General features: G+C 46.2%; 1 protein-coding gene across 1 annotated transcript in view; it reads left to right on the forward strand.

Moving 5' to 3' along the window:
- The first annotated feature begins 2,184 nt into the window (after window positions 1-2,184).
- TYR (tyrosinase) overlaps window positions 2,185-26,686 on the forward strand; it is a 227,971-nt gene continuing 203,469 nt past the window's right edge. The window contains exon 1 of the mRNA XM_069204007.1: window positions 2,185-3,154. Coding sequence (XP_069060108.1) covers window positions 2,318-3,154 — 837 coding nt within the window. The 5' untranslated portion in view covers window positions 2,185-2,317. The remainder of the gene's footprint in view (window positions 3,155-26,686) is intronic.

The raw sequence follows: 26,686 nt of genomic DNA on the forward strand, positions 1-26,686 counted from the left end.
TTTACAGAAAGGAGTGCTGAACAGTACCAGCAACATGGAAAGTCATGGATTTTCAGACATGGCATAAAATGTTCATTTTTGACAGTACACAAACATTTTGGCAGGACAGTTATACTTGTAATAAAGCAATGTTAACATGATTAAAAAGTATAACACCTTAAAGAAACTGCAATGCACTTAATAGCACTTTTCAGTGGAACTGTTACATCTTTAAAAGCAGGGGCGTAGCTTGGCCAGTAAAATTGGGGGGTTGGGTGGGATGAGCTTCAGATTTTACAACAATCACGCTGTCACATCATTTTAAAATAAATTACATGAGAAGCACAATATGAGGGGGACTTAAGATTCAGTAAAAAAGGGAGAGGAGGGGGTTTGTTAGGGGGTTTTAAAACTCATTCTTTTGTAAAATAATCAACGTTTTAAGATCTGCAAAACAGAGACAATTGTGTGTGTACTTATGCCTGTGTGTGTGTGTGTAACCTAAACTCCCAGGTAAGATCCGACAGACACCTCACCATACCCGACTGAAAGCCTCTGCGCCCAACTATTTATTACAGAATACATTTATCAGGGGGTGTAACACCCCCAAACACTCTCCTTCAACTATGCCCCTGTTTAAAAGACAGAAGGGTTGCTTCTTATATCATTATCAACGGCTCCATGTCAATGGTTAAGCAATCTTCCTCGGACCTGGGTTTTCCTAATACAAACAATTTTAATCTGGCATTTTATTTAAAATGGATCAATTAACGTGACCCTAGACTACAACTCCCAGAATACACCCGTTTGTTTAACGGAAGCCGGGGGCTGGGCACTGAAGTGACCTGGAGACACCCTGGCTTTACTTCTAGTAGGACAGCACACGGTGTGGTACACTGTACTGCCAGCTCTTAACTGGCATGCAATACATTTACGGGGACAGTGTAAGGCACTGTGATGCAGAAAGTGAACACGAGCACTTTATGCATTTGAAACACTGTACAGCTACCATGAACCCCCGCGTAATGCGTGACACTTTCACTCAGTACTCTCTTTTTAGCCAGCAGCTCCTTTGTTGCTGTGATTGTTAAACTCCTGCTTACTCTGGTAAAAAGAACACGGGCAGCATGCTAACGTGACCTTGGCTAAAAGGACGAGATTAAATGAAGTGTTGCGCAAGAAATTAGCCCATTTGGCATCCATGAAGTTAATCACTTTATTACGCAAACCGACGAAAAACAGAGAGACTAATATAATAAATTAAGGGGAATGACTGATGCATTTATGAATTTGCATCTGGTTCAGCAGCACATCTTTCAAAGTCGGAAATAGCAAGAAAGCAGTGGACATTTTAGGCCTCGATGCTCCCACAGATAATACATGGCATCCCCTCCCTTTCGAGGTGTGAGCTGCTCATCGTCCTAACCAGTGCTTTAAATGGCCAGGGTCTTCCTGGTACTGAGTACCTGCACTTCTTTTATTTCAAAGGGAGAGTATCTGCACTTCTCCGAGCAAATAGGCAATCTGAACAGAGAGTACAAGCACTTGTATATTTTAATTTAAAACACCTGGGCCCATATTTATACTTTTTTAGCGCCGCATTTACGCCGCTTTTTAACGCAAAACCGGTGCAAACTTTCAAAATACAATTGTATTTTGTAAACTTGCGCCGCTTTTGCGTCAAAAAATGACGCTAATACAGCGCTAAAAAAGTAAAAATACGGGCATTGGCCCCGTTCCTGAATGGGGTTATATTTGCAGCGGTTTGGTACATGTGGTTTTGCTTTCCTCCTTTTAAAACTGCATGACCCAAGGGTCCAAAGGAAAGTCGTGTCGATAGGCATGTTTATTTCGGTATTTGATTTGGACACACGTTGGGCTTGCAAGGATCTCCCAAAAGCAAAAAATCGATTACAACTGGTGACCTCGTGTGGTACTCGAGGCAGATTAGTTTACCTAGTTGCCAATTACATTTATGTTCTTCTCACAGGTGAAACCAACAGCCCTATCACAAACGCAGCATCGGCGGTTTCTAATGTTGGTACACTTCCTAATCTAATTCATTAGTTGAGCAAACTAGCAAATGAAGCAGATTAGCGTGCCCATTCACCCGGCACATAACTTTTTCCCGAGACGGCCCTTTCCATGCAGGCCGGTCATGTGCGCAAAGACGCAGGCTCGCTTATAATGCTGCTTTTATGTTCACGCGCTGGCGGGGCATCCGCACGGTGGTGTGTACACGTGGTTCCGATGTGATATCCGGGGGTGGCGGGTCGGAGGGTGTGTGTATGTGACCTTACTGGGGTGTTGCAGGTTAGCTCACTCTTCACAAAGCACGATGATGGTGTGGGGCCTGGCCGTTTGTGTGCTGCTGTGGGCTCTGCCCTGTCAGGCCCAGTTCCCGCGCCCCTGCGCCTCCTCCGCGGCTCTACTCAGCAAGGAGTGCTGTCCGGTGTGGGATGGCGATGGCTCTCCCTGTGGCCAGCTCTCTGGCCGGGGCAGCTGCCAGGCCGTGGAGGTGTCACAGGCCCCCAACGGACCCCAGTTTCCGTTTTCAGGTGTGGATGACAGGGAGGATTGGCCCATCGTCTTCTACAACCGCACCTGCCGCTGCGTGCCGCCCTTCGGCGGCTTCCAGTGCGGGGATTGCGCCTTCGGGCGTTGGGGTCCGGAGTGCGCGGACAAGCGCTTGCAGGTGCGCAAGAGCATCCTTCAGCTCAGTGCCACCGAGAGCGCTCGACTCCTGGCCTATCTGAACCTGGCCAAGCGCACCATCAGCCCCGACTTCGTGATCGCCACTGGGACCTACGAGCAGATGGACAACGGGTCCCGGCCGCTCTTCGCCGACATCAGCGTCTACGACCTCTTTGTGTGGATTCACTACTATGCGTCACGGGACACCTGGGTGCCGGCGGAGGGCGAGGAGGACACAGCTGTGTGGCGTAACATCGACTTCGCACACGAGGCGCCCGCCTTCCTGCCGTGGCACCGGATCTACCTGCTCCTCTGGGAACGCGAGCTCCAGAAGGTGACCGGAGATGAGAACTTCACCATCCCGTACTGGGACTGGAGGGACGCCCAGGGCTGTGACGTCTGCATCGACCAGCTGATGGGGGACCGGCACCCGACAGTACCCGGCCTGCTAAGCCCGGCTTCATTCTTCTCCTCCTGGCAGGTAAGAACTGGATCCAACCAAAGACGTGCTTTCATAGCCGTATACTAATTCCTTCTTCGAGCGACCCCCCAGAGCTTGACGTGTAGTATTTGCAGGTAGACGTGGGCTTTTGGCAAACACCTTGCCTGCTGTAATTTTCAATCCTCATAACTGTCCAAACGAAACTACAAGTCCCAACATGCAAAGGCCAGGTCTAGTGTCACGTTATGATTTGGGCTCTGACGGGTCTCTTGGATGACTCTTTATAGCTGTGCTGTGTCTGACCTCACAGCACTCGACAGTGCAGCATCCCTCAAAGTTACCTTATGGGTGGCCTCCCTTCAGCATACGGTGCTCAATCCCTTAGAGCTGCCGGTAGCGGGTCTACGGACGTCATACTGCGCTGTGTACCTCACAACTGCCTTAAGCATGGTCTTCCTCTCCATCCTAGAGGATTATGATAAATAAGCTGCATAGAAAAAGGGATAGTATCTGAACATGGTTCCTTGTGCTTTAGAGTTGAGTTGCTTTTGTGTGACCCTTCCGTTGGATCCAGTTCAATTGCTTTTACATCTGCGCTCTCCTTCTCTGTCTCCTCAGCCCTCCTCTCTTTCACTTCATCACCTGCCCTTCACTTTCGATCAGAAATTGCATAGTTTCTTGGCAGTGCCTGGCAGGTCAGTCCATCAAGTTCTTGGGGAATATGTACTTTTGTTCCTCTACCTACAGTCTTGCTTGGACTCCTGTATAGGTGAAGATAGAGTAATTTGAGCTCACTGGGTTCTCCATTCCGTTTGTAACCTGGGTCACATTGTGGTGTTCACTTTATTTATAGTAGTTAAGTGCTGTATTTGCTTGGCTCCTGGTGCCCGAGATGTATGAGAAGGATGTGACGTAGTTGGAGGGTATTCTGGTCCACACATCCCAGTCTGGAGGCCTCTTATTTGTTGTACGGTGGATTTTTGGGCAGTTTGTACACCCCCCCCCCGCCCCCCTTCACTAAATACTCGCCAGTGAAAGGGGATCGAGTGTACTCTCATTGCAAGAAGATGCACTACATGCATTGTTTCATCCCACCAAGGCCTCCATTTAAATGTTACCACACATTTCTAGCACTTCTGCAGATTTTTAATGCTTTCGCGATGATACATTAACTTAGCGATGTCCGTAAGCAGTATCTACCTACAGAAGGCTGGAGTTAACAACAAGCAACAATGGAAAAATATGTTGTCATGAAATTGTTGGAAGAACTCACTTCTTTTCAACAAAAATTTAAATCCACCCAAAGTTAATTGTGTTTAGTGTTGTACTCGTTTTGGAGTATTAGTGATGGTTTTAAATCGAAAATCTGAATGAGCGTGTAAACAGGGAATGGAATTCTGATAGGTCAATTTCGAGGATACCCGTGGCAGAGGAGGGGCTACGTATACTTTTATAACAGATTTTGCATGCAGGTTTAGCTTTGACTATTGTCACTCCTACAGGCCCTCTACGGGGCATTGTCACCGGGTCTCCCTGCAGGTCGCTGTACCCTGCTGTGTTGTTTGCAGCAATACAGGGCCATCCTTCCCGGCCACCACATCTGATGGAACCTGTCCTCTCATGTTCCTGTGAATTCCTTCTCCTCCTTTATCAAAGCTCTTTTTACCCTGTTACTATGTCTAGCTTGGCAGGCCCAGTCCCAGACAGTCACTGTCCTAGAACCCCCTGGGCCATGAGGCATTCCTAACCCCCCTCACCCTGTCCTTTCCGCTTATCATCAATGTTCTATGCCTCCAAACTCCAGTGATGGGTGTTGTGGAATAAGGCATGTTACATGAGTGTTGTAATATGTGGTGCGTACTTATGTCTGTGTGTGTAATATAAAATCCCATGTGAGATCCGACATACTCCTCACCAACCCCCCCCCCTTCATCTACGCCCCTGTTTAAAAGACTGCGATTGCTTCTCAAATCATCATCGGCTCCATGTCAATGGTTAAGCAATCTTCCTCAAACCTGGGCTTTCCTAACTCAAACAACTTTCATCTGGCATTTTACTTAAACTGCATCAATTAACGTGAACTTAGTGACCACTCCCAGAATCCGTCCATTTGTTTAACTGAAGCCAGGGCCTGGACATGTGGAGTGACCTGGTGAACCCATGGATGGCTGTACTCTCAGGACAGCACATGCTGTGGTGCACACTACTGGCAGCTCTAAACAGGCCTACAACACACTCACTGGAACAGTTGAAGGCACTGCGATGCAGAAGGTGAACATGACCACTTTATGCATTTGAAGCACCGTACAGCTAACGTGTGATGCTCTGTGTAATGGTGTTCTGTAGTGAATGGTATTATATGATATAATGAATCTGGGGTCTTGCAGAGTGCCCTTTACTTCTATTCCATTTTATCCTACTTATTATTTATTTTTTCTCCGATATTGGGGCACCAATCCGTTTTAGCCTTAAACTATGCAAATCTATCTGCATGTCAGCAGCCCTCCAGCTGCATGTTCCCAAATGGTCCGATATTCTGGATGAGCTGGCCACGTGGAAGAATCTCCCCAACCTGCACTTGAATGGCTCTGAAACACACCCTACTATTGGTCTCAAACCAAATTCAATCATCATTTGGGAAAATGGGCTATCCACCTTTTGTATTTGGTATTCAACCCACATACACCAAAGAGATTCAGCACTCGGGCTCTATTTGAAGTGAGCCAATGTGGGCTGCGATGTCCATATTGGGGGTGTGGGTCAGGCCGAGCTCTTCCATCCCCGTCTCCTAAACGTGAGCACGTAAACATGCCAACATAATTGCGTGATGAGAACTATGCAAAGTCTCTTTTTGGAGACTGTCAGAGTACCTGTGGACAGGCATGAACAAAGCAATACAGCTCTCTGACGTGAAACATGACCACGTTTCCTATCTGTACTGGGGTCCGGTGACTGAGCATTCTCTTTAAGATGTTACGTTTGACATTTAACTGTGTACACGGTTGAGTTCCAATAAATTACAGTCTAGCATTCCAGTTTGGACCTCGAGTTTGAGTTCTCAAGCTCTTCTTCAGTTCTTGAAGCTCAAAAAGTGCAGAGGAGCTGTAAAACAAACAAAAAAACAAAAGCAATCAGCGTTTTAGTTTAAATATCATGAAACATTTCTCTTGATAGATCAATCCCTAATCGTTTGTCCTTTCATTGGTTAGTTATCAGGAGAAGTGAATTTTTAATTCTAGCTTGACTCACTCCCCCAGCTCTGTCTTTGTCAACCTTATACCAAGAGGTAGCTTCATTTTAAGTTTTGTCTTATAAATACACGTAGTGGTGCGATGCTGAATGGTGAGGTGTGTTGTCTCGTCTAGCATGTGTTCTATCGGATGATGTGGTGCTGGTGCACTGTATGCATCAAAGCGGTGTGGCACACTGTGATGGTAAGGCAATGTGTTGTGGAGTAATATGCTGTACTTTGTGTGGTATGATTATAAAAAGTATCGACTGATGTGGTGGGATGTGTTATATAGGGTGTGCCCATGTCATAATATGGTGAACTGTTTTGTTTTCTGGTTTGATAAGATGTGATATTTTATCGTGATGGGGCGTCTTAAGTTGTGGCATAGTGTTTTGTTGTGTGGAATACCGTAATGAGTTGTGTGACATGACATTTAGTGGAGTAAACTGTGGCAATGTAATCCTCTTCTTTTATAAAGCACTGTGTTTTCAGAATGGGAATTGCACGCTGATGGTGCAGGGACATTAAGACTATGATGATTTCATAAAAGAAAACATCAATGCATTGTGCCTTAAATATTTAGGCAATGCCTCCGATAGGGTGCATACCTGAATGGTGGCACAGCTGACTGCATGACTCTTTGTTATTTTAGCTACACCACAAGGATGCTTGCTGCTGAGGAGCCCTGGGTAGTGGTAAATATGCAGTCTGATTTTCATACAGTTCTGGGCAGTTGTGTGATTTAAAAACATTTTGCTCTTTAAATATAACTCTTATCTGGGTGTCATTACATGTGTTTTTTTTTTAAGCTGGTGTAATATGTATTCTTCTTGGTAGGTTGGTACATCCACAGATTCATAATTCTGTCGAATTTACATTTGATGGATATTTTCCTTTGTTTAGTAGCAGAGATTGGCAGTAGTCTGGTTTCTTTTTGTGTTGTAATTTTGTATTTCCACATTCCAAAACGACATACAGAGAGCAGATAACAAACCTTCAAGATTCTTATACAACATACAGCTTAAAATCTGAAAATACCACACAAAATGAAAAAGACAAGCAAGTCAGGAAATAGACATTCAGAGGAAGGATAACGTTCAGAAAGCCCTTGATACTGCATGTCTAAATCAAGGCCATGTGGCTATTACTGAAATAGAGCACAGAGAATAACTATAGCGCACAAGTGCAATAGTAGAGTAATAATATCTGATCGCAATACAATGATGCAGAAATACAACTCACTCAAGAGCGTAATAATAATGCAGTGCCACTGTGCTACGGTAGTGCTCCCCATTCTGTCCCCCCTCAGGCCCAATTAATAAACTTGATTACAAATATTTCTAACAAACCTGCCATTCCAAGCCCCCCCTCCTGTAGGTGTTCCAGAGTTAGAGTACCCCACGACTTATTTGAAAATAGGAGAATGGGGAGCATTAGGATGTCACTCACGAATAATTATGAATAAAAGACAAAGCTATAGGGCCTCCAGACAAGGAACACAAGCTGAAGGCGAGGAACGATGGCCCCAGTGGCTTGCAAGGAGCGGTGAAATCTGTCCCTTGGAGAGGGAGGACCTAAGAGGGAACAGAAAAGGGGGTGATCGGAGATGAAGGGATGCCCTGTTAATAGCAACGTGGAGAAGAGGAGTAGGTGTCCCTGGGCGTCGGTATGAATTAGCATGGGCGAGGTCATGATATTTGAGGAAACATCTGAGGAAGAAGGTGTAAACAAAGCTGGGAGAACAAATAGAAAGGAACCTAACTAGGGATGGACAGTAAGAGCAGGGACAGGGGATGTGGGGAGAGTAGAGGGTATCCGTGAGAGTGAAAAGGGGAGGGGGGACGATAGAGAGAATGAGAGTACTAGTAAGAAAAAAGGGAACGACGATATAGATGAGGATGAGAATGGGGTTAAGAATGATAGTAGTGGTGGTGGTGACCAAGAGGGAATAACACAGATGGGAGTGGGGGGGAGGGGAACAGGAGGCGCCATGAAGAAGGATTGGCGGGGGCAAGGTACAGAGTGAGAATAGCAGGAGGGATGAAGAGGTAAAGGGGAATTAAAAAAAAGGGGAGAGATCGGGGTAAGCAGTTGGTGCATTCTTGATAGGTCCGATTGGAGATCAGATGAGGATAGGTGCTTGCACTCAACTAAAACCGATAGAAAACAGAGAGGGGCAATAATGCACTGGTGCATGGTAGTAGACACACCGGATAAGTGTATCCCTACTCGGTCAAATGTGTTGCGACCTCCGTAGTAAATATTCAGCTCATTGGCCCAGGGAGAAAGGGGCAACCACATTTGTAGAAACACGTCCGCTTTATACTGCAAGTCATATGAGTCGCTCGTGGGAAGCTGCCTGATACATTGCAGTGATCATTCTCCATGGGAGGGGGCAGTTGCCGCGCGCCAATGCCTGAGGATTCACACCTTAGCTGTGGCCAGTGCAGTGTGTAATACACAATGTTTTGGTCGGGAGAGATTGTAGAGCTCTCCGCTGTCATGCAACAGTAGGAGGGGGGGTGAGAGTTGACGGTAAGGGAAGCACTTCTCTAAGGGTGTCCCCCACTGATCACCAGAAAGGCTGAATGACCGGGCAGTCATGCAAAATGTGTGGCAAGTCACAGCGGGTGTGAGGGCATCTCCAGCAGGAGGTATGAGACAGTAACCCTGCGGTGCGCAGTTTCTGGGGAGTCCAGTACCATTCATGTAACATTTTAAAAAGACTGAATTTCAAGCGGGCCTCCCGTACCCCACGGTCCCTGGCCTCAATCAAGTCAGCCCATTCCTCTAGTTCATATTTGACCTGCAGGCACGCCTGCCATCTATTTTTGAGGGAAATGATAAGGGGGAGTGAGAAGATGTATCGGTTCAGCAATGCCTGCAGGCCCGATGCAGCCCCCATCAGACGACCCCAGGTTTCCAGATAATGGAGTATCGGGGATTGCGGAAGTCGCCAGGGAGGGTTCCCCAGTTGTTGCACCAAACAATGCCTAAGCTGTATAAAATGCCACGAGTGATGTTCGGGGAGACCAAATTTCTCCCTGAGTTCAGAGAATGACTTCAATCTATCCCCGGTTAGGAACTGATCCACCCTCTCAAGACCTCTCGAATACCACTCCTTCACCAAAAAATAATCTGTCCCCCAATCCGAAAAACTTTAGTGCCCCATATTGGTGCCCTATCATGTATTTGGGGGTCCACCTTCATTAAGGGGTGTGCCTGTAGCCATGCATTTCGTATGGCCCCAATCATGGGATTGGTGGTTCAATGGGGTGTCGAACCTATAGCATAGCGCATCTGGAGTCCTGACGTAGAGTGCAAAAGTGTCCGCTCTACTTCCACCCAAAGTGGTGGATTCTGTACTCCCGGGAGTAAGATCGTCGTCTGCGAAAGGTGTAATGCTAAGGCGTAATGTTCCACTGAGGGGAGACTCAAACCCCCAAACTCACGTCTAGCGAGCAAAGCAGCTCTAGGTAGCCGTGGACTCATGGACCCCCAGACGAAAGCTTGAATAAGACGATCTATCTCTCGGAGGAGAAACAAGGGTATTCGTAAAGGTAGCATGCCCAGGACATATAGAAATCGCTGTAAGGTCACCATTCGTACAGCCTGCACTCTGCCCCACATAGAAAGGCCCAGATGGGACCATTTGTCAAAATCCTGTTTCATACTGCTAAGCAATGGGTCCAAGTTGTCTGCCACCATTTTATCCAAACCTCTGGTGATGTCCATGCCCAAATAATGAAGATGTGATTATTTCCACTTAACTGAGAGTCCCTGAACTAAAGTGCTTACCGTTACTGGAGATAAGGGCAGTGCCTCACTCTTATCCCAGTTGATTCGATAGCCCAAGAGATGTTCAAATTCTGATAGATATCTCTGAGGGCTGGAAGGGAGTTGGACAAATCAGTGAAAGTGAGTAAAATGTTATCCGCATATAAGTAGATGGTGGAACTGCCACCTGGGATTGATATCCCAGATATAAGATTGGAATTGCGAATTGTTGTCGCTAAGGGTTCTACGGCTAGGAGAAATAATGGGGACAGGGGGCAGCCTTGACGCGTCCCTCTGTTGACCAAGAAGGCATCCGAGAAGAACCCATCACAATTTACTTGGGGAGTCATACAACAAGCTCACCCTGTCAATAAAGCTAGTCCCCAGACCAAAATGTTTTAGTATTTTGAAGAGATACCACCATTCTATTCGGTCAAATACCTTCTTAGCATCCAGCAAGAGGGCAAGGGCTTCCTCTCATGACTCCTGAGCTGACCAAATGGCATGAAGTAGTATGCGGAGGTGATTTCTCGATGAACAGCCTGGTACGAAGCAGACTTGAGTATGATGAACCAGGGCGGAGAGGACCTTCTTGAGACAGGTTGCCAAGATGCCTGCCAGGATCTTGGTATCTCCATTGAGGAGAGATATGGGACGATAGCTACCACAAAGAGGGTCCTTACCCGGCTTGGGTAGAACTACAATGGAGGCCTTGTTGGAAAGAGGGTGTAAAGAACCCGTCTGATCAGCCCCCCAAAATGCCTCATACAAGGCATCCACTGTATCCGCTCCTGTCCACTTATAGAATTCTGACGTGAACCCATCTTCCCCGGGCGCCTTGAGATATGAAAGGTTAGCTATCGCCTGTTGTATCTCCTCCTTGCTGATGTCACCCTCCAGAAGCACTTTACCCTCATCCGAAAGGCATGGTATAATTGCCCTCTCGAGGAAGGTGCCCAAGCGACCAGTGTCTTCAGTTATTTCTGGGGTGTATAGCGTTTGGTAAAATTGCCGGAACTTCTCCGCAAAGTCCTGCGGATTGGTAATGAAAGTGTCGTCGGTTCTGCGTAAGGCTGGTATGGCCAGTGCCGCCTCCCTTTGATGGAGTTGAGCGGCTAACAAGCGACCCACCTTCTCCCAGTGTTCATAATGGCGACCTCTCAGCCACTGTAAGGCATATTCCGCCTGTGATGTATAAAGAGAATTGAGCTCCATTTTGGCTAGTTCCAGGTGGCGGATGGGCGGGGTGAGTGTTTGGGTGTATTCCCGAGTGGTCTGGGCAATGTAGTCTTCCAGCTTGCTCTGTTGATCCCTCCTTTGGGCACTGGAGATGGCCGCATCTCTCATGAGCTGTCCTCTAATCGTTGCCTTCACCGCCGCCCACAGGCAGTAGTCTGGTTTCAAACCAGCGGTGGCACCTGCAAACTTGGCTTCATTGTCCCTCTCCAATAGAGGCCAGACTGCTTAGTCACTTAAAACAATAGCTTTGAATGCTATAATCACATTCAAATGATAGCACAAGAGTGCAAGTACTCCGAGGTTTGATTTTACCTTTAGGCACAATGTCAGTAGCACCTATTCTGAGTTTCTGAATTAGAGCTTTGGTCTTCTATAGGGATGCACCCATCAACGAGCATTGGAACTCTGATTTTGCATCTTTTAAACTATGCCAGTTGCTGTCCACTCTGGTGTGGATTAGCTGAAACGTCAATTCCCCAATATCGGCTATTTGCCTGAGTCTTTTTACTGGTGTAAAAAGATCACACTGTCATCTGCTTTATTATGTTAGTATTGCTGAATTTCAAGTGCTGATGGAGAGACTTAGCATATAGATTAAAAATAGGAGTGGCAAACCTGATCCACTTAGTGCATTTATGGTTTGGTGTACTTTAAATTCAAACTCTCGCACTTATTTTAAGAAACTAACTTGTGGCCTCAAGTTACTTAACAACATAAGTTATCGTTTGTTCAGATAAGTATAAGTATGACTGCTGAATTTCTATGGTTTTGTGTGGGCAAATCGTGAACTAAACTATAACGTCCCTGTAACCTTTGTTTTTTTTTCCCCAGTGAATTTGTATTTTTTATTTTGTTAACATAAAGTAATGTATAATTACCATTCATTAATACAACCACCATTGAACAATGCCTTTGGCCTTGCATGGCAGTTGTTGGGGCCGCCCCCTCCCCCCCCCCCCCCATGCCCCAAGCCGGCCGTGCACTGCAGGGGTTTGGTGTGTGAGTGTATTTTTTTATTTTTTTTTATTGTTCCTCAAATCCTTGGATCAATCTCAGTTACACGGGGGTCACGCTGAGTGCCATGGGGGATCTGTGGATCCTTCCGCAGACCAAACAAAAATCTGGGGCAAAATGTCTTGCCCATCAGGGACCTCCCCCGCCCCCCTCCCCCAATGTGTCCTGTGGGGGGGTCAGGATATTTGCATCCTGACTCTTTATGTGTCTTTACACTGAATTCTTCCATCCCCCAGTTAAAGCAATGAACAAAGTGTTCGTTGCAACTTTCATTTGAGGTTGCTGCCAGCCAATCGGGGCCCTGCTTTTTGCCTGTTCTGCAGAGCCTCCGTGAGTGGATCAGCGAAGTATCGGCGACCTTAGATATCTATATTTGTATTTCTTTAATAACTCTCAAAACTACTGAACAGATTTGCACCAATTAACAAAAAGAGATCTATCTGGCCCAAGATCTACCTTTCTGCCAAATTTGGTGTACATCCATTCAGCGGTGCAGGCTGTAGTGGTGTTAAAAAAAAAAAATGCAAAATCCCTATAGACCTCGCATGGGGGGAAAAAAAGCATTTTGGGACTTGCAGCTGAACTAATTAGCATACAAATGTTCACGTTTCGTCAAAGTGCCAAAGTTATTAGCAAAACAAAAAATGCTTTGTCTATGGAAACGTTGGTCCTAACTATAACTACCTGCTGGCTAGCACTTGTGGGATATATATATATATATATTTTTTTTTTTCTCTAGTTGGCAGAGGTCTACACACTTGTCCAAGTAGGGACCACAGTCCTAGTCAGGGTAAGTCAAAACACAATCCAAATTATCCTGTGTCCACCCTCCGCCTTACGTCAGGCTTAACTTAGAAAAATAGATAATATTTATCTGAAAAAAGTAAGGTAAAAATGACAAAGATCCAATAAGCACAAGTTGAAATATCACTTTTAAAAGGTTTAAAAGATTCTCAATTCTCAGAAATAAACAGTTGTCTCTTTGTTACACACAGTACTTGGGATGTGTCGAAAATAACGATGCACGGAGACCGAAGAGGAGGAGATGCATGGTAAAATAAGGGGTTGTGTTGGATTTTCCAACGCAGAACAGACAATGCATCATTTCTTTCTAAGCAGCAAGGGGTTTGCATCATTTTTCGGCAGGCAGTCTTGGTTCTTCACTGCGATGCGGGGATATTTTGACACCCAGGGACGTTGCGTTGAAAATCCTCGATGCACTGGAAGAAGGAGCAGGTGCTGTGTCGATCTGGTATGCAATGCGTCAAATTTACAGTCAGAAAGTCGGGGTTGCGTCGCTCCAGTTGGCTGTGCTGTGATTTCTCATCCGCAATACAGGCTTTGCATCGATTTCTGCAGGTGTTGCATCAATGTTCAACACACAAGAAGTTTCTTGAAGAGGTGAACTCTTTGTTGGCCCTGAGACTTAAGAAACAGGAGGCAAGCTCAATCGAAGCCCTTGGAGAGCACTTGTGGGGAAGGCGGAGTCCTTCCTGCAAAGTCCGAGGGCAGCAAGGCAGCAGTCCTTCTCAGCAAAGCAGTCCAGATGAGTCCTTTGGGCAGCTACGCTGGCAGGGTGCAGGTGTAGGTCAAGAAGTTTCTGAGTTTGGGGGGGTGGGGTTCAGAGACCAAGTTTATGTACCCCAAAATGCCTTTGAAAAGGGGGGAACTTCAAAGAGGGGTTTTGAAGTGCACAAGTTCCCCTTTCAGCCCAGCCCAGCCCAGTCCTGTCTGCCAGGGTCCCAGCGGAGGTGATCAGTCCTTTGTATGAGGGCATGCCACTGGTCTTTGAAATGTAAGTGTGAGGCCCTCCACCCTTCCAGCCCAGAAAGACCCATTCAGTATGCAGATGAATGCAGATGTGACTCAGTGTCCTGTGTTTGTGGTTGTCTGGCTAAAATGCACAAGGGAGTTGTCAACCAGCACAGACCAGACATTGATTGGAAACAGGCTGTAAGGCACAGATGGTTTTAAGTGCACAGAAATACTCACTTTCTAAAAGTAGCATTTCTAAAATAGTAATATAAAACCAAACCCACCAATATGCAGGATTTTCCATTACCATTCTGGCCATACTAAATATGACCTGGGTACCCCTTTCAGATCACAATCTACCACCCAAAAAGTATATGACGGCATTCCTAATGTTAGTCTATGAAAAAAGCAGGCCTCACAGTAGTGAAAAGCTAATTTAGGAGTTTTTCACTACCAGGACATATAACCATATGTACATGCCCTGCCTTTTACCTACATAGCACCCTGCCCTATGGGTTACCTACGGCCTTCCTTAGGGGTGACTTGTATGTAGAAATAGGAGAGTTTAAGGCTTGGCAAGTACTTTTAAATGCCAAGTCGAAGTGAGACATGGTTCAGAGGCTACTTTTGCTGTGCTTCAGGCCCACTAGTAGCATTTATTTTACAGGCCATGGGCACATGTAGTGCACTTTGCTAGGGACTTATAAGTAAAACAAATATACCAATTCAGGATGAACCAATGTTACCATGTTTAAGGGAGAGAGCATTTGCACTTTAGCAGTGGTAAAGTGCACAGAGTCCTAAAACCAGCAAAAACAGTGTCAGAAAAGTGGAGGGAGGCAGAAAAAAAGTTGGGGGATGACCACCCTAAGGCTGTCAGGTCTAACATGTGCCCCCCCCCCCAGTTGAAAGTGGGGAGAGCTACCCAACCCCCTCGTAGCTCTCATCACTAAGGCGGAAGAATCTGGATAGACCATCAGTATTGGCACGGTCAGTCCTTGGGCGATGCTCTACCGTAAAGTCCATTCCCTGTAGGGAGATGGACCCCCTTAAGAGTTTAGGATTTTCACCCATCATCTGCATGAGCCATTTTTGGGCCTGTGGTCTGTCTGAACTCGGAAGTGAGTCCCAAACAGGTATGTTCTTAGCTTTTTCAGTGCCCAGACCACAGCAAATGCTTCTCTTTCAATGGCACTCCACCTCTGTTCTCGTCGTAATAACCGCCTACTAATGAAGGCTACTGGCTGTTCTATGCCCTCCTCATTCAGCTGTGCTAAGACTGCCTCTATGCCGTGCTCTGAAGCGTCTGTCTGCACGATGAACTCCCTGGAGTAATCAGGGGCCCTGAGCACAGGTGTGCTGTGCACATGGCTTCCTTGAGAGAATCAAAGGCTTTCTGACAAGCCACTGTCCAGATCACCAACCTAGGCTGCTTTTTGGAAGTCAGCTCAGTTAAGGGGACCATCATGGTGCCATAACCCTTTACAATTCTGCAGTAGTAACCAGTGAGGCCTAGGAATGCTCTCACTTCAGTTTGAGTTCTAGGTGGTTGCCAGGCCGTGACTGTCTCAGTCTTGACCTGGAGGGGGGCTGCACCTTGCCACCACCTACTAGGTGTCCCAAGTACACCATTAACCCTGCTCAATCTGTCTCTTACTGACCTTGATTGTTAGTCCTGCTTGTTGCAGGGCCTGGAGCACCTTCTGGAGGCGAAGCAGGTGTTCCTCCTAGCTGGCACTGTAGGTGGCAGTGTTATCTAGATAGGTGGTGCAGAACGCATCCTTACCAGCCAGTACCCCGTTAATCAACCGTTGTAGCAGGGGCATTTTTCAAGCCAAAGGGCATTACCTGGAACTGGTAATGTCCCTAAGGTGTTGAAAATGCAGACCTCTTTTTTTGCCCCCTCCATCAAGGCAATCTGCCAGTACCCTGATATCAAGTCAAAAGTACTGAGGAATTTGGCAGAGCCTAGCCTGTCAATGAGCTCATTAGCTCCGGGGACGGGGCGAGCATCTGTCTTAGTGACAGAATTGGGACCCTGGTAATCCACACAGAACCAACGTTCTGGCTAGGTGCCTGGTGGGGCAGCCTTTGGTACCAACATCACAGGGCTGGTCCAGGGACTGCTGGGTTTCTCAATCATCGCTAGAGCCAGGATCTTGGCAACCTCATCCTTGATGCTGGCCTTCACCCTGTCTGACAACCTGTAAATTCTATTCTTTACAGGAGGAATGTCTCCTGTGTCAATGTGATGGACACACAGGTGTGTGAGTCCTAGGGTGAGGGAAAACCGAGAGGAGTACTGCTCCAGTAACTGGTAACAGTCACCTCGCTGGTCTATGGTCAGGGAGTCAGAGAGATTGACACCCTCCACTGACACATCACCCTCCTGTGCAGAGAGGTGGTCAGGGAGAAGGTCACTCTCCTCCTCCACACCCTCATGTCACCAGAAGCATATTGACTTCAGATCTCTCAAAATTAGGCTACAGTCTGTTCACAATGAGCACCCTGAGGAGGTTGTAGGGGACTGAAGTTCCACTCAGTAAGTGGCCTCCCCCTTACGCTCCTTGATCTCATATGGGCCAGTCCAGCGATCTTGGAGAGCTCTAGGCTCTATTGGCTCCATAACCCATACTTTGTTTCCAGGCTGAAACTTGACCAGGGTGGTCTTCTGGTCGTACCAGCGCTTCAAAACCTCTTGACTGGCCTCGAGGTTGCTCTTGGCCTTTTTCCAGAAGCGGTGCAGCTGGTTGCATCGGGCCAACATGTTGCTGACCACGTCCTGCACGGGGGGTTCTTAGGAGCTTTCTCCCACCCCTCTTTGATAATGCTTAGGGGTCCCCTAACAGGGTACCCATAGAGAAGACAAAGGAACTGAACCCTACCCCCTTCTGGGGTACCTCTCTATAAGCAAAGAGAGGGCACGGCAAGAGGACGTCCCACTTATGCCTCATGGCTTCAGGCATGCCTGTGATCATGCCCTTCAAGGTTTTGTTGAATCGCTCAACGAGACCATTGGATTGAGGATGATAGGGTGTGGTGAACTTGTAGGTCACCCCGCACGCATCCCACATGGACTTCATGTATACAGACATGAAGTTAGTGCCTCTGTCGGACACTGTCTCCTTGGGGAACCCCACATGGGTAAAGATCCCCATCAGACATCTGTTCTGGTCACCACCGGTGCAGTCACCATCCTCAGAAGAATTGCCTCTGGAAATCGGTTGGCATGGTCCACCAAATCCAGGATAAACCTGTTGCCTAGGGCAGCTTTGGGGTCCAATGGACCAATGACGTAGATGGTCACCCTTTCAAAGGGGGTGCCAACAACGGGAAGTGGGATCAGGGGAGCCTTGATATTTTTCCTTGTCTTCCACTGACCTGGCAGGTGGGACAGGACCAACCGAATGTATCTGAGACTGTCCACGTTTGGGGCCAATAAAAGTGGGTCACCGGCCTGGCAAAGGTCTTGTCTTGCCATAAATGTTCTGCCAGGGGTATGTTGTGAGCCAGGCCCAGCAGGAGGCCCGGTTACACTGGGGAACCATGAGCACACATGCTGGGCAGTACCCAGAATCTTAGGCTCACTGTAAAGGAGATGATTCTCCCAGTAGATAAGGTGATCCCCAGATCCTTCACCTGCTGCTTCGGCTGAGTGGGACACTCTTTCTGGACCTTGCAGAATTCTTCCCTGGTAGGCCCACCCTCAACTTGCCAGCTAGCTAGCTCAGGTAAGTCACCCAGGGCAGCAATGTCTTCCCCGGTTGGCTCAGGGGCCTTCTCCTCAGGGACCCAGTCAACCTTCACCACTGGAATTTCTGGGACTGGTTTCCCATGCCCCTTGCCCCTCTCCTTCGCAGCTGTCTGAGCCATTCTTCCAGGTGCCCTTGACTTCCCTCCCAGGTAGCCATGGACCTTGTGGTCATGCATACCCACTCAGGCAATCCCATCATCTCCAAGTGAGACCTTAACTCTACCTCCCTCCAGGTAGTGTGCTGAAGGTCATTGCCTAACAGACAATCTACAGGCATGGGAGGACTCGCAGCTACTTTCAGAATACCAGAGGCTCCCCCCCCCAAAGGGAACCAGAGCCACCGGTTGATGGCTTTCACGATTGTCAGTGACTATGGCTTGGTGGAATGTGTTTGGTAGGACCTGCTCTGCTGACACCAGCTGACCCCTAACAGTAGTCATGCTGACTCCTGTGTCACGCAGAGCCTCCACCCATTGCCAATTAATGGTGACCCACTGCCTATACTTAGAAGTATTGGCAGGCATGTGGGCTTTTGTCATCACTTCTGCATTCCCCAGGGACACTAGGGTCACCTCTGTCTGTTCCCCAAAACAAACTGGGACTGCCTCCTCCTAGCTACACTAGCCAATCCGGGTGTCTGCCCACCAGTCCCCCGCTGTTACCTCTTTGGACATTTTGAGTCACCCTTTGAGTGACCATACTTGGAGCACTCTGTACATTGGGGTACAAACCTCCCTGTCTTATGGTCAAATAACCCTTTTTTTTTTTTTTGACTCAGACTGGGATTGGTTACCACAATTCGCTTGGTAATTATTTTGGGGGCCTATAGTGAACTCCTTATCTTTGAGTTTTTCTCCCCCCTCTTCTGTTGGGAACCCTGACCACCTTTGTGGGTGTCCCCCCAGATACCTTTTTGGGCACTGTGGTGCTAGCCCAAAGGTCCTCTTCCTCAGCAAGCTTAATGGGATCAGTCGGCTTACTGTCAGCTAGGTGCTGGTGCAACTGTAATGCAAATACTGAGCATATGCTCTCTCATGATAAAATTGAACAACCCAACATAATCACTGACTTTACTGTCCCACACCCAGCCATTCAGTGCCTTACTGGAAAAATCAACACATTCTACCCAAGTTCGGTTTGGGGGCCTTGCTACTGTCCCTGAATCTTTGACGATACGTTTCAGGTATCAGTCCCAATTTCGCAATCAAAATGGTTTTCATGGGAGTGTACGTGTTCTGGTCCCCAGCCTCTAGTGTCAGAAGTGTGTCCCAAGTATTGGCAAGTGTTTCCACAAGGCCCCCCCCCCCCCCCACACCCCACACCCCCAGTGCTCTTCAGGAACCTCATGTGCCCTCAGTGCAACTTAATAAATGGAAAACCACTTTCAATGTCCTCTCCCAGCACATAACTTAACTCCAAATCCTTGGATATACAAACCTTCTTGTCTCCAGCAGGTCCTGTATGTATGCTGCCGGACTCAGACTGCCTAGACCTGAGCTCCAGCTCTTTCAGACTCAGTTCATGAGCCAAGATAAATTTCTTTTCATCTAAGGCCCTTTCAGCCTCAGCTTGTTTGGCTTCGCTTCTCTTTTTTTTCTCTCTTTTTTTTCTCTCTCTTTTTTTTCTCTCTCTTTTTTTTCTCTCTTTTTTTTCTCTCTTTTTTTTCTCTCTTTTTTTTCTCTCTCTTTTTTTTCTCTCTCTCTCTTTTTTTCTCTCTCTTTTTTTTCTCTCTCTTTTTTTTCTCTCTCTTTTTTTTCTCTCTCTTTTTTTTCTCTCTCTTTCTTTTGGTACTCCTCCTTCCTGAAAGGGACCCCGGGTAGGTACTCTCATCCCCTTGCAGAGTCCTTTCAGCTGGTTAACTGTGTATCCCTCCAGCTTTGTCAGGTCAAACTCCCCAGCTCCACTTTTGGACCCAGACAGAGACATTATGTATAGGACTGATTAAAGAATGTCAAGGAGGGAAATTGCAGCAAAAAGAAAACAAATCAAATTCACCTTTAACTGTGGGTAGGTAGTGTACACATAGCTATTGTATGGCACTGCACACACACAAGTCCTATCCTCACAGCTGATCACCAATGTTGGAAATGGGATCTCTAGTTGGCAGAGGTATACACCCTTGTCCAAGTAAGGACCACAATCCTAATCCGGGTAAGTCACAACACAATCCAAATGATCCTTTGCCCACCCTTTGGTAGCTTGGCACTGAACAGTCAGGCTTAACTTAGAAGGCAATGTGTAAGGTATTTGTGCAATAAATTAATCAGTAACACAGTGAAAACACTACAAAAATACTCCACACAGCTTTTAGAAAAATAGATAATATTTATCTGAATAAAATAGGGTCAAAACGACAGATTCAGTAAGCACAAGTTGAAATATCACTTTTAAGGGGTTTAAAAGAGTCTCAATCCATAGAAATAAACAGTTGTCTCTTTGTTACACACAGTACCTGGGATGCGTCAGAAATAATGACGCACAAAGACTGCAGAGGAGGAGATGCATAGAAAAATTAGGTGTTGCGTCGGATTTCCTGACACAGTACAGACAAGGCGTCATTTCTTTCCACGCAGCAAGGGGTTTGTGGTGTTTTTCAGCATGCAGTCTTGGTTCCTCACTGCGATTCAGGAATATTTTGATGCCCAGGGACAATGCGTTGAAAATCCTTGACATGCTGAAAGAAGGAGCTGGTGCTGTGTCGATCAGGTACGCGATGCGTTGAATTTTTCGTTCCAAGGTAGCCGCTGCGTTGACTTTCCAGTGGGGAAGCCAGGGGTGCAATGTTCTGGTTAGCTGTTCAGTGAATTCTCAGCCGCAGTGCAGGCTTTGCATTTATTTCTGCAGGTGTTGTCGATTTTCGAATCACACAAGAAGTTGCTTGAAGATGTGAGGTCTTTCTTTGCCCTGAGACTTCAGAAACAGGAGGCAAGTTCAATCCAAGCCCATTTTTGGGTAAGGCAGAGCCCTTCCAGGAAAGTCGGAGGCCAGCAGGGCAGCAGTCCTTCTTAGCAAAGAAGTCCAGATGAGTCCTTTGGGCGGGAAGGCAGCTCCTCTGACAGGGTGCAGGTGTAGACCCAGAAGTGTCTGAGTTGGTGGGGCCAGGGATCCAGTCTGTATACCCAAAAAGGCCTTTGAAGTGGGGGAGACTTCAAAGAGTGGTTTTGAAGTGCACCAGTTCCCCTTTCAGCCCAGTCCTGTCAGCCGGGGTCCCTGTGGGGGGGTTATCAGTCTTTTTTGTGAGGGCAGGCCAATGGCCTTTAAAATGTAAGTGTGAGTCACTCGACCCTTCCAGCCCAGGAAGACCCATTCAGTAGATGTGACTGAGTGTCCTGTGTTTGTCCTGTGTCTGGGTGAAATGCACAAGGGAGCTGTCAACCAGCCCAGCCAGAGGTGGATTGGAAACAGGCTGTAAGGCACAGGTGGATTGTAAGTGCAGAGAAATGCTCACTTTCTAAAAGTGGCATTTCTAAAATAGCAATATAAAATCCAACCTCACCAATTAGCAGGATTTTCTATTACCCTTCTGGCCATAATAAATATTACCTGGGTACCCCTTTCAGATCAGAATCTACCACCCAAAAAGTATATGAGGGCAGTTCTGATGCTAGTTTCTGAAAGGAGCAGGCCTCACAGTAGTGGAAAACGAAATTAGGAGTTTTTCACTACCAGGACATATATGTAGAAAATATAGAGGACATACATGTCCTGCCTTTTACCTACATAGCACCCTGTTTTGTGGGTTACCTGCGACCTTCCTCGGGGGTTACATATGTAGAAAAAGGGGAGTTTAAGGATTGGCAAGTACTTTTAAATGCCAAGTCAAAGTGGCAGTGAAACTGCACACACTGACCTTGCAATGGCAGGCCTGAGACATGGTTCAGGGGCTACTTATGAGGGTGGCTCAATCAGTGCTGCAGGCCCACTAGTAGCATTTAATTTACAGGCCCTGGGCACATATAGTGCACTTTACTAGGGACTTACAAGTAAAACAAATATGCCGATTGGGGATGAACCAATATTACCATGTTTAAGGGCGAGAGCATATGTACTGTAGCATTTGTTAGCAGTGGTAATGTGTGCAGAGTCCTAAAACCAGCAAACACTGTGTCAGAAAAGTGGAGGGAGGAAGGGAGGAAGAAAGTTGGGGGATGACCATCCTAAGGCTGTCAGGTCTTATATAAATATGTATATATATAGAGAGAGAAAGAGGTGAGTTTATGAGGAATAAATCAATGAGGTATGAAAAGAGCTGCGCAAAAGTCATATAGAGGAGGTTATGAAGGTGGATGAAAGAAAATGCGCTTAGCAAAAATTGTAGGTAAAGACTTCGTAACAGTAAGGTAAGTAATCCTTAAAATGAGAGAATTCCTAAGATCGATAATATAAAAACATTGCCAGAGGGACCAATATGAAACAATTTGAAGTTAATTCTTAAAATAAAAAACCCATATGATTCAGGAGTACTTGCAAAGCAATACTGGCTGCCCATTGTACAGCATCCATTTTAGGACATCCTTATTGCTCGTTCATCACCCCTACTTCTCATCCATTTTCCCTACTTCTCATCCATTTTCCCTACTTCTCATCCATTATCCCTACTTCTCATCTATTGTCCCTGCTTCTCAACCCTGCTTCTTATCCCTACATCTCTTACATCATCCCTGCATCTCTTCCATCATCCCTGCATCTCATCCCTACTTCTCATCCATCACCCCTACTTCTCACTTATCCCTGCTTCTCATCTATCATCTATACTTATCGTCATCCCTACTTCTCTCATCATTCCTGCTTCTCCTCCATACTTCTCATCCATCAACCTTACTTCTCATCCATCACCCCTACTACCCATCCATCATTCCTAGTCCCTCAGACATCCCAACACAATTTCAATGTTGTGAAATACCCCTTCACAGGTTGGCAGCAGCCAGGTAAAAGAAAGAGCCAGGTTCTATTGGTTTAGCCACTGAAAAACAGCTTTCTCAGTACACATGGTGGTTAAGGACAGAGTAGAAAAAATTCAATTGGTGTTTATGTCCTGTGAAGACAATGCTATACAGTGTCCTATTTTGTTTAAGTTGGTGCTTTTCTGTTTGAACAGGCCTCTATGGGAAGCTCTGATGGTTTTGAGGAAGGAACGGGACCTCCCACTTAGGCCATAAATCAACAGTTGGAGAGAGGACTACAAATTTAATAGACAACCTTTTGTGGTTTCAATTTCATGTACAACAACTGTTCAGGCCTTGCTCTTCCTGGTTTCCTACACAACTGAATCCCATCCCTGAAATCTGCAAACTGCAAGGAAAGGAAAAACACAGCTGCAGAGCTAAAGACAGCATCAGACTAAAATAATTTTCTTTTTTTCAAATACAGTTGAAACCAGAAAAGGTTTCTGATGACCTGTATGCTACTGACTCCAAGTGTTGATTTATGGCTAAACCCTTTCACTGCTAGGCCTTTTCCTCCCCAGTGCTGAGCCCTTTTTTGGCTATTTGGGGTAGCTCACACATAGACCTCCATTACTTGTTTGTGCACATAAGCTATCCCTGCCAAATTTGTGTCCTTTTTTGTCAAATATCCTGGGGATTCTAAAGGTGCCCAGGGTTTGTGGATTCCCCTGGAGGGGACTGAGAAAGTAGGCAAAGCTTCCAGGAACGTGCAGAGCTGAATCAAATATTTGTACCACAGTTTTAGCATTTTTCTAAGAGGCAGCCTATTTTTCCCATTTTGTGTGCTCTCAACCTACTTCCAGTTTGTGTTGGAAGCCAGTGTGAATCCAAAGGGTGATCCAGAAAATCTATATATTTCTGAAAAGTAGACTAAATTCTGAATCAAGCAATGGATCATATCCTTTGAGGTTTTCCCAAGAGGGGAAAAAGATATTGAAAATGAGTAGGAAGAAACAGGCATTTGTGACAACATTTTCATCTGTACCTTTTTGTCACAATGGCAGAAAACTGACTGTATTTTTCAGATATAGGTAGCTTCTGGTTTTGGAGCCTAGCTCAGTCGGCACCCAGGGAAACATAGCCAACATGTACATATTTTAAAACAGGACACCTAGGGGTATCCAGGGTGGGTTGACTTGCATGGCTTTCCCCACATTTCTGGTTGTATTTTTATTTTTATTTTTATTTTATTATTTATTTATTTATTTATTTATTTATTTTCACCTGCAATGCTCTGCCAATCTCCAACTTTGCCTGAAATCACACATTTTCCTTGCATTTCTGTGATGGAAACTTCTGGAATCCACAAAATTCCAACCATTCGGCTGTGCCGATAAAACTGCTGAACCTACATTCACAAAGTTGGCATTCTCTTACTTCTGCCTTTTGGTGTCTGTCTGTCTCCATTACATGTCTGGGGTGAGTTGACAGCTGGGCCTGTGCATTCCCTCTAGACAGCCACACACAAAGGGAGCTTAGGTGTGACTGATATGCCACCAACATCCTGATGGGCCATCCTGTGCAGGACGGGAGGGAGAAACTGATACATCTGATGGGTTGAGTCCTGAGCCCTCACATACGGCTGCAGAACCCCCTGTAGTGTTTTTGGAGCCAGAGCAGGCAAGGCAGGGACTTTGAAGTGCACAAAGGCCTCTCTTGGAAGTCTCACTAACTTCCAAGGCACCACTGTGTATTAGAACTGGACTACTGACACCTACCAAATCAGTACACCTCTGGACCTGAGGACATTCTGCCAGGAAGGACTGCTGTGCTGTTAAAGGGACTGTCACTTTGATGGGCTTTGCTGTACTCCTGCTTTGCTGTGCCTGTCATGCTGCCCTCCCTGTCTGGGAGTGAAGAGGACTGGGCCTGTTTCTTTATATCCCCAGAATCAAAGTGAATCCAAGGGCTTGCTAGCTTGCTTCCTGTTTTTAAGTCTTAGGGATATCAAAGACTTAATTCACTTCTGCTACAGCTGCTGGACTTTACCAACTGTGAGTCCTGTCCTGCCAAGTGGTGCTAATACAGTTTTGGGCCCTTGGAAGTGGATTTCCTGTGCTGATCCAGCAGAATCCACGCATCGCCGTTACTGTGCTGATTGGAACCACCGCATCTCGCCTTGACACTGACGCATCATCGATGCTGCCAAGTATGAGGGCATCGTAACGCTGATTGAGCAGCTCAGGACTGATTCATTGCCATCAGCCCTGATGCATCGCCAGCTGTGTGGCTAGCAGACAACCAATTGCCTTCATCGCAAGCGTTTAACAGTACATCACTGCTTGAGGATCGATGACTGCATGGCTCGGTGACAAGACATCTCTTACAGTGCAGATCGGAAATTACACATCGCCTTCGCACAGTCTCCCCTGCTCCCCCCTTCGGATGTTTAACGTCAAGGTAACCCTCCATACAAAGTACTTTTTCAGCAGGATGAGGTTGGTCCCTGTACCCTTCCCGTGCTCCATCATGGTTGCCTTGAACTTTAGTGTACCCTGGTCGAGCGCGACCAGATAGCCCGACTGGCGCACTAAGCTTTTAAGCACTACATTTACAAATATTCTTTTTAAATTAGTATCTTGGCTTCTACTTAATGGATTTTTGTTTTGGTCTTGTTTTTACTCATAAAAATATAATGTATTTTTCCAACTTGTTGTGGAGTCCTATTGTGGTGTTTTCACAGTGTTACTGTTTTAAGTGTTGCATTAATACTTCACACACTGCCTCTTAAGTTAAGCAGGACTGTTCTGTGCTAAGCTACCAAGGGTGAGCACAGGTTTATTTAGTTTATGTATCTGACTTATCCTGACTAGGATTGGGGTTCCTGCTTGGACAGGGTGCGTACCTCTGCCAACCAGAAACCAAATTTCTAACACCAACAAATCAGTGTGAAGGTGTGTTTCACAAAGCTGAAAGTATGTTGGCATGATTGAGGGATGAGGACTGAGAAGTTGGGATGATGGATAAGAAGTCAGGATTATGGTTGAGAAGTAGAGAATAGTGGTAGGGATGATGAATGAGAAATAGGGGTAGAAGGTATGGATGAGAGATGAGAAGTAGGGAACACGGATGATAAGGAGTGAGGAATGATGATGTCCTAAAATGGATGTTATACCATTGAGGCCTTGTATCTTTCTTCTTTCAAAATGTTCAATATGTTCAGGGCAGCTGTTTTTATAAGTGTGGATATTAGTAGAATAAAATGATCCATACAAGTCCAAAGTACAATTGTGGTGTCCAATTACCATTAGTGGGCTATAAAGCAAAACTCAAAAAGTTTTGAGTAACCACATAGAAGCACCTTAGCATAAGGGCAGCGGAGACATGTACTGAGTTTATCCTCATATTATTTACTGGCAAAAGCTTACGCCTAGTACTGCTCTCTTGCTTTAATTAATTACTAACGTGGTGGACCAATATCATGAGACCAAATGTAAAACTGGCAAAATAAATACTTCTCACATCGATGCTCCTTCTGCAACTAACAGCCTCAGGTATGCCAACAACACAGATGCTCCATTCCTTGTATGAATTAAAGTGAGACAGTAGGACTTGGCATAATACAATTTCTAGTTAATAATATGAGCATTTTCCCCTCATCGCTCTCTCATTTTACTTCATTACTAATGAAATGAAGTGAGCAAGGAAAGATGCAACAGACAACCATGGTTGAATGCACCAAAAAATAAATTTCTTTAATGAAACCAGACTCATACACTATTGTTTCATAGAGGAGGTTGCTTATACCCCAACACCTTATCTATGTGAGTTTCCTCTGAGCTTCTGTAATGTTTAACAAAAGTGGAAGTGGTCGACAAAGTAGCTGCCTACTTTTTCAGAAACAGATGTCCCTT

This window comes from Pleurodeles waltl, chromosome 8 (genome assembly GCF_031143425.1).
Source record: "Pleurodeles waltl isolate 20211129_DDA chromosome 8, aPleWal1.hap1.20221129, whole genome shotgun sequence".
Classification (NCBI taxonomy): domain Eukaryota; kingdom Metazoa; phylum Chordata; class Amphibia; order Caudata; family Salamandridae; genus Pleurodeles; species Pleurodeles waltl.